Source organism: Nanorana parkeri, unplaced genomic scaffold (genome assembly GCF_000935625.1).
Source record: "Nanorana parkeri isolate BGI_ZX_2015 unplaced genomic scaffold, ASM93562v1 scaffold400, whole genome shotgun sequence".
In the NCBI taxonomy this organism is placed as follows: domain Eukaryota; kingdom Metazoa; phylum Chordata; class Amphibia; order Anura; family Dicroglossidae; genus Nanorana; species Nanorana parkeri.
Genome location: NW_017306668.1, coordinates 448056 through 456263, shown reverse-complemented (window position 1 = coordinate 456263; position 8208 = coordinate 448056). Strand labels below are relative to the sequence as shown.

At 38.7% G+C, this 8208-nt stretch overlaps 1 protein-coding gene across 1 annotated transcript in view; it reads right to left on the bottom strand.

The window, feature by feature from the left end:
* PDE1A (phosphodiesterase 1A) overlaps nucleotides 1-4938 on the bottom strand; it is a 154394-nt gene extending 149456 nt beyond the window's left edge. Inside the window, exon 1 of the mRNA XM_018559510.1 lies at nucleotides 4579-4938. Coding sequence (XP_018415012.1) covers nucleotides 4579-4631 — 53 coding nt within the window. The 5' untranslated portion in view covers nucleotides 4632-4938. The remainder of the gene's footprint in view (nucleotides 1-4578) is intronic.
* Nucleotides 4939-8208: the final 3270 nt, after the last annotated feature.

The following is an 8208-nucleotide window of genomic DNA, read 5'->3' as shown; positions in this document are numbered from 1 at the left end:
AGTGCCATTTTCCTGCCGATACATCAGCGCATCCGTGATTTCTTTACTCCCCGCTGGGCGCTGCTCTGTGTCCCAGCGGAGAGGAGAGAAAGTGACAGCCGGCCGAGCGCTGCGAGACAAGAGCGCTGTGAGCGGCCGGTGTCTCTCCTCCCACACCACTCGGCTGCCTATCACAGTGCGGCAGAGCGGTGTGGGGGCGGAGACAGCGCTGTCACAGGAGGCTGGGCTCTCCTCTCGCACCGCTCACTCAGCCTCCTGTGATAGTGTGTATCAGAGAGGAGAGCAGGCTACATACACTCAGTGATCAGTGATTGCTGAGTGTTTGTAGATAATTGAGGATATGGTATGGTAAATATATCCTCAATTATGAATGAATGGGAGTGATCTATATCCACTCCTGTTCATTCATAATTGTGGTTATAGTAAACGTATTATATTCTCAAGTTATCAATGGACAGGAACACTCATAGAGGATTCCTGTTCATTGATAACAGGGGATACAGAAAAAGAGATGGAGGACTTTGTGTCCTAAATCTCTTTTTCTATTTTAAAAGGGATTTAGACCCCTCATATTTCCCCATAGCCACTAAAAGTAAAGTAAAAAATAAAATATATTTAATAAAAAATGAATAAATAAATTTAAAAAATATAAAAAAATTAAAAGTTTATAAAAAATAAATAAAAATAAAATATTTAATTTTTTTTACAAAATTAAAATAAAAACATTTTCGGTATCGGTTTCGGCCTGACAATTTTTTCTATTTTGGGTTTTAAATTTCTATTTCGGTGCACCTCTACTATATAGTATAGTGCAGGGGTAGGCAACTTCAGTGCTACAGCTGTGGTGAAAGCACAAATCCCATCATACATCTGCTTCTGGGAGTCATGCCTGAGTCTTGCAACGCCTCATATGATGTGTAGTTCCACAAAAGCTGTAGTTGCCTAACCCTGGTATAGTTTATAGAGTGATCTTAAAGTAGACATTGCACTAAAATGCTGCATTATGGGACAAATAAAACACTTTGGGAGAAAAGTAATAAAAAATATACCTAGGCAAGGTGAAGTCAGGGGGGGTTCTTGCAGGATCATAAAAACACGCTCCTGTACATTGCAATAGGGTCCTCTCGTGAGAATTGGGATCCAGGGCTTTCCCAAGATGCCCAAGGAATCTACCGAAACCCAAGAGTACGGTGAAAATTTTAATTCATATTTATTTATATAATGCAGTGTTTTGTGAATATAGGGTGGAAGCAGCCACATATGAGTACCTTAAAGAGATACTTAATGTATTTTTATATATGTGTGTGTTGGTCTGTTTGCATCTGTCTAATATTAATCTATTATGTTTACATTCACTCCATTCACTACAATTATCTGGTTGCTCTTGTCAGTTCCCCTTCTTCCTTGTTCTAAACTAACCATAAAAAGCACAAGAGCAAAGCCATGCTTGCATGGTCAATTTATGTCCAAGGGCTTGTTTTACCGATGTACAAGACACTATGCCGATGCAGGGTGTGCCCGTATCTACCATAGTCTGTTTACCCAACATGGGCCCGGCACAGCTCTGCCTCACTGTCAAAATGCAGCTGCCTGGAACTGCCCTGCTTTTTGGAACAAAGTGTAAACAAATGGGGAACGAAGCTCCCCATCTGTGAGTGATACAATGAGCTGCCCACCCTCCTCTAGCCAGACAAATAAACTAAAGGGCTGCTGTGCGATCACATAACTGCACAATAAAAGCTCAAAAAAGGTTAAAAATTATAAATAAACAAAATTAATGATGAATGGTTACTAAAAAATATGAACTTCATGAGTATGTATCTAAATACTTGTGCATTCACAATACACTAAACAATATACTTGTAGTGTCTGGAGCATTGTTGGTCAACTTATTAAATATAGAGGAACTCAATTACGGCCCCTGACATCACCAGGGGGTTGCACATAATATTCAGGATATATAATGCAACAGAAGATTGGCAGTGACAGACATATTAGAGATATTAGGGATGATCAGAGATGGTAAACAGATTACATGAGATGTTCAGAGACTGGGGGCATGCTATAGGAGTGATTTGAGGGCATCCTGCAGACAGTCAGATACTGGGGACATGATACATTAGATTGCTGAAGATAATTGCCATTACAGCCGGATTACAAATCATTACACACTTGACTGCTGGGGTTTGAGGGCAGCACAACAAGTACCATAGGGTCAAATGCAGCCATCTTGCCACATCTTGGGCACCAATGCTCTAAAGAGAAAGATTCCTCCAAGAAACTTCCATGCTCTCATCTTCTCCTGAGGGTAAAGGAGAAAAGATCCAGCCCATTCATTGCAACTGTATGGCACCCAAGCTCAATGTCTGTGGTCCCAGAGAGCACAGTATAAACTCTGATAAATGTTGAACAGCAAGGACTTACAGGTCATACAGCTAGAGTTGGATACACAGCAGTATTTAGAGAATAAGTGGACATATAGATCTCCATCATCATACAAGACAGTATATTATGTAATAACTTTGGATAGAAGTGTTCCAAATGTCCTTGAATGTAAATTTGAAATCTAAGCCACTTGGTTGGATCATCAGACAGCTACACATTAATACTGAAATTTAAAGTTCTACGAAATGCATAAAAAAAATATATTGTTTATTACAGATCTGTGACAACACAAGTAGCAGAAACAAAGGTAATTCGATGGCTGTCTTGCATTATTTAATGGAAACATATAATGTATATGATTAGTAAGTAACTGAGATTATTAAAGAAAGCATCACACAGCTCAATATTGATACATAAAACCCAATAGAAATCAGGAAATAGATCAAAGGAAGATGAATGATACATGTTTTGCACATTTCTTCTGTAATAAATAATCCAGAGAATGTTTTTCATTCTTGTCAATGCCTGATGATGGCAGCTGAAAGTTTGTTGTTTGCTATGGGCTACAGTATTTTGTACATCAGCATAACAATCAGAGCAGCTTTAGGGCCCATTCACACCAAACACATACCAAATGCATAGACACTAAAAATCAATGTATTGTAATGTGTGTAGTTCACACCATTGTGTTGTGTTGATGTGCATTTTTAAAAAGTAGAGCAATTTTTCTCACCAAGGTGCGCCTAAACACATGTAAATGCACCAGAATGCACTTAAACTCAAGTTTACTGAGCATACTAAAGATTTTTGTAGTCAAAGAAAAAATGCGACGGAAATAAAAAACACCTTAAAACACATGGAAATGCCCACTCAATGTGGGTGTTGCAGTGAGAAAAAGCCTTTATGGAATACGAATGATTAGCTGAAGTTGCAATGCCAGACTTTCATTTGTCATGGTGCATGCTAATAATAAAGACAAGACTTTTGCTGCAAAATCTTGTTTTGTCATATCATAAAATACATAAGCAGCATCTTCTTACATCACTAATGCCAGACACAGTGACAAGTCAAAATAACAATGCTGAATAAAGATCTTTGGAACAAGGCACATTCAGGTTTATTAAACAAAACTGTGCAAAGAGCAGTTAGGTTGGGAACAGTGCAGTTACCCCTAGCAACAAGTAACAAATTACTTAACTGATCTAACAGTAGAAAACTGACATTCTGACCGGTTGCAATTGGTTACTGCACTTTATGCCTAACTATTGACTTTTGCACTGCTCTATTGGCTTATCCTTAACGTTTTCTGTTTGTTTTTGTTGTTTTAGATATATCTATATATCTATAGATCTATATATCTATAGATATATAGATCTATAGATATATAGATATATCTAAAACACATATCTGTATGATTGTAAGGTCATAAACTTGTGTATGAAGTATTTGTATACAATTGATGTAAGAAATTGCGTTGGTGACAAAGCAGGAGCTTACAATTTTGATTAAACATTTTGCGTCACACAGAAACACATAGGTGCCAAACACAAACATGAGTGATGACACAATCAAGGTTATTTCAAAATTGTGTTCAAAGTGCAGTAACCCCTATCAACTAATCAGTAATCGTCTTTCATTTTCCCGGACAGACTAAACAGATGAAGAATGAAGTTGTTTTGCTGGAGGTTAATGCACTTTGTATTTCATTGCTCCTTTCATAAACTTGTCCAAAAAGCCCTAATGAGTTAAACATTTTAAGTGTAACAGTCACAGTACTTCCAAATAATATGGACTGCAAACTGAGACAGCTCCGTGGTTTTGGAGGTTGCCTTTGAATTCCCACATACTGTATTATATATTCACTTCGAAAAGTGTTACTTATTAAAAGGCAAGCTAGATTTTAGCAATACAGTTTGGTAACAAAAGCATCTGAACACTGCAGTGATCAAAGAATAAAGTATTAAGAAACCCTAGGACACCCTCTTAACACCTCACAGCTGCAGTGGGAGAAATAAATCAAGACTTCCAGCAGATAAAAACATCAACATGTTCTCTTTTCTGCGAACTTAAAACTTTATGTCACCATAAAAACCCTTAAACAATTAGCCCTTAACAGAAAGCAAACAAGAAAAACAAACTGTACTACATCTAAGTAAGTTGAAACACAGTCCGACAAAGTAAAAGATGACTTACCTAAATATTGGTTTTTGTAGGTGCATTTTCTTAATTGTAATACAGTCACCCATTTAAATTTAGTGCAGAGTGTAGATTTCCCAAAATTGAACCACCAGAACAAAATGATAAAAGAAAGAAAAAGGTCCAGAAACCAAAATATACATAAAATAGATCTTCAGCTATTGTGCTGCACACAGTTCAGAAAGTATGTTGTGCGTTCGAAGGAGTTTACCCTCTTTAACTGCTGGGAGAAAAAAATCCATTGAGGCCACATAACTGTGCACACAACTTAACAGAGCGAACTGCACAAAAGCACATGTTTAGAGTTGACTGAGAAAGGAGAAGGGCCACAGTCACAGACTACTAAAGTCTGCAAGGAAAAGTGAAACTCAGCCAAAAGCATTTGAAGCTTTCAAGAAAAAAAAAAAGTCAGCAAGTTCTCATAGTGTAGCTCTGAGAATATGCTCTGCTTATATTCGTCAGAGCTCCTAAAACATATGGGCATTCCGAGGCATTTAGACGTCTGCTGTAAGCCTGGCTTTATTATTATTATTTCTTTTTTTTGTTTGAGCTGAAAGTTTCAGGGCTGCGCAAGAGTTTTCCATGTTCACGTCGTAAGAAAGTTTGTTCAGTAAGAAGAACTGTACACAAATCAATAAAGACGGATAGATGCAGTCTGTGTGGCTGGCTGCTTTTCAAGAGATTATAATTACTTTACAATCTGGCTTTTATTCCCTCCTGGATGTGAGGTGTAGAGAGGCCGGGGCAAAATTAAAGGGTTACCTTGTTTGTCTGGCACTTTTCACCGTGGAGGGTATTCCAGATTATGAGAGGACATAGTGTTTAGAAAACACGTAAATAACACTCCAAAATAATATTATGTAATGACAACATAAACATAAACTTGTAAACTAAAAATACAAGTTACCTTTATTTTAAGGAACATTCCAAACATTTAAAAAAGCATACACTAAAAGAGACAGTTTACCTTTTGAGTGACTGTTTTTTATCCTGGCGTTCATCTTGTGTAGCTGTCTACCCCATTAATTAATTCTGTAGGGCTGCTGGAGTCTATATTTTCTAAATGGCCTGTAAAGACCTAATCCAGCCAACTATTTTTGTATTCTAGTTTTGTACAGAGGATGGAAGGATTAGAACCCATGCTAGGTTTGCTAACTCTGTTTGCGTTGTTGAGATTTACCCTTACTTCCTGTCCAGGTGATAGGGTTTTACAAGGGCAGGAAGAGAAGGGATATCTTACTAATGGGGGCAGAGACAGGAACAAAAGGGTGTAGGTGATAGGGTTTTACAAGGGCAGGAAGGGAAGGGATATCTCTCTGATCGTAACAGAGACGGGAACAAAAGGGTATGGGTGATAGGCATTTACGAGTGCAGGAAGGGATAACTCTCTGATGGGGATAGAGACCGGAACAAAAGGGTATAGGTGATAGGGTTTTACAAGAGCAGGAAGGGAAGGGATAGCTCTCTGATGAGGGAAAGACCTAAATAAAAGGGTATAGATGATAGGCTTTTACAAGGACAGGAAGGGAAGGGATATTTCTCTGAAGGGGACAGAGACAAGAACAAAAGGACATTTGTTTAGTAGAGTGGGGAGGGGAGGGGTTAGGACATCTGTCAGGTTTCTTCTATTTTCAATAGATTTTTATTTGGTTTTGCACTGATCACACAATACAAGGTCTTACATAGCATTAGTAAGAGCATTTAAAATATATGCTAATCGCAGCAATACTAGCATGTGAGTAGGCCATCAAAGTGTCACCCAAATGAGAGTGAGTTCTTACCCAAGTAGTATACATAAAAGCGCTATAGTCAGTATTTATCTGTCCACTAATATAAAGATGCACCAATGAAAGACAAAACAAAGAGCAAGAAGTCGAAGCAATAACAATACAAAATAGTATATGCAATAGAAGGGAGGGAGACATGGAGGGAGGGGGGAGTGGAGGGAAGTGGGAAAGAGTGGGGAGTGGAAAGGGGTATCAAGAAGGGTAGAGGGGAGGGAACCCAGTGTGGGTGACCTGCACAAGAGTACTTAAAATCTCCCAATTACAAGAACCTTCTGTCAAAGGTGGGTAGCAGAGATTGCCTAACCTAAGTGGACATCTTATCTACAAGTCATCTTTTCAAATATCATGGTCTCCTTTATCCCACTCTTGACCTCATGAAAGCTCTAGATCTGCAATTTCCAGGATTCATCTGTCAGGTTTTTATTCCTCTGTCTTCCCATACTAGTGACACTTGCACCATTTCATTTTCTGTGTATGGGTAGGAGACTCTCGATTTGAAAACAGTTTTGTCTTACAGTATAGCAGGATGTCTGCATTTTGGAGTGCAGTGACTCTGACTAAGCAGCTGACAAGCATGGATGACTTTTAAAGGACTGTACTTGAAGACCACACAAACAGTTGGGAGTTCAGGTGTAATTGTTTAAAGTTAAGCTAAATTCCACTGTGCGTGGGTAAGCTTTCACCATAGTGTGCAAATATACACAGCATACTTGCAAATTATGGTACACTCACCTCTCAGTATACCCTCCCCCAACTGTCACAGGTCCAGCCACCAGTCACTGTTCTGTCAGTCGAGTCCTCACCATCTCCTCCAATGCTTCTCCTTGGTTCCACAATACTCCTCATTAGCCCCTGAATGACCACTGATGGTGTAACTCTTGCATGCATGCATCATCCCCAGGACTTAGCTTTATTCTCCGCAGGCTGAGAATGAGCCAGTATGCATACAACACAGCACATGCGCTGTTAGGTATGCATTCCAAGAGAAAATTTGCTAAGAGCATGGGGTAAAGGGTACATTTTTATTAGAGAAAGAAACTCCTACTCCTAGATAATTTCCAAAGTTAATACGCTCTAATCACAAAACTCCAATCTGACAAGCCAAGATGTTTCTGGGGTTCTGAGGGCCCTCCTTCACCAGGGCATTAGGCGCTGATGGTAGCATGTAGATTTGTATTTGTGAATAAAAGATAATAATCCCATAAATTAGAAAGCAGGATCCTGCAGCGCTGCAAAAACAGTAGTTGGATTCTGTTTTCAAGTTTATAGGTCCTATAGCGATTCTATAAAGATAAATAGGAGAACCAAAACATCTCTTCCATTCATCTGTGCAGAACCTGTGATTGTGCCTGCACAGTGCAGCATGGGTGATTGGCTGAAAAACAGAATTAAGCACTGTGAGCTGAAGGGCAGGTCCCTCCCTGCATCTGAGGTCTGTGTGTGGGCATACTACATAGAAATGGATGAGGAGCCCCTATAGAACTTGAATGTTTTGACACAAGGGCATGTAAAATTGGCTGAATGATCCTATAATCCTCTAAAACCTATTAGCTTTAACCTGTATCTGCATATATTTAGAAATATGGTTGTGGTGATAATTTAATCAGAAAACATTGTAAGGTCAATAAAATGAAGGCTCTAGTCTTCATAAATGCAATTGTCAGATATTCAGATCAGTTATTCAAATAATGATTATAGCTTTCTGTCTCACAGTTTGTTGTCTATTCTGGTGCTCAGGCACTATAAAGATGCCACATAATAACAAGCAACTATGAATTATTTGTAGCTGTTGTCTCTCAGATAATACACTCTATTTGCTGCCTATTCAAGTGTTCATGTA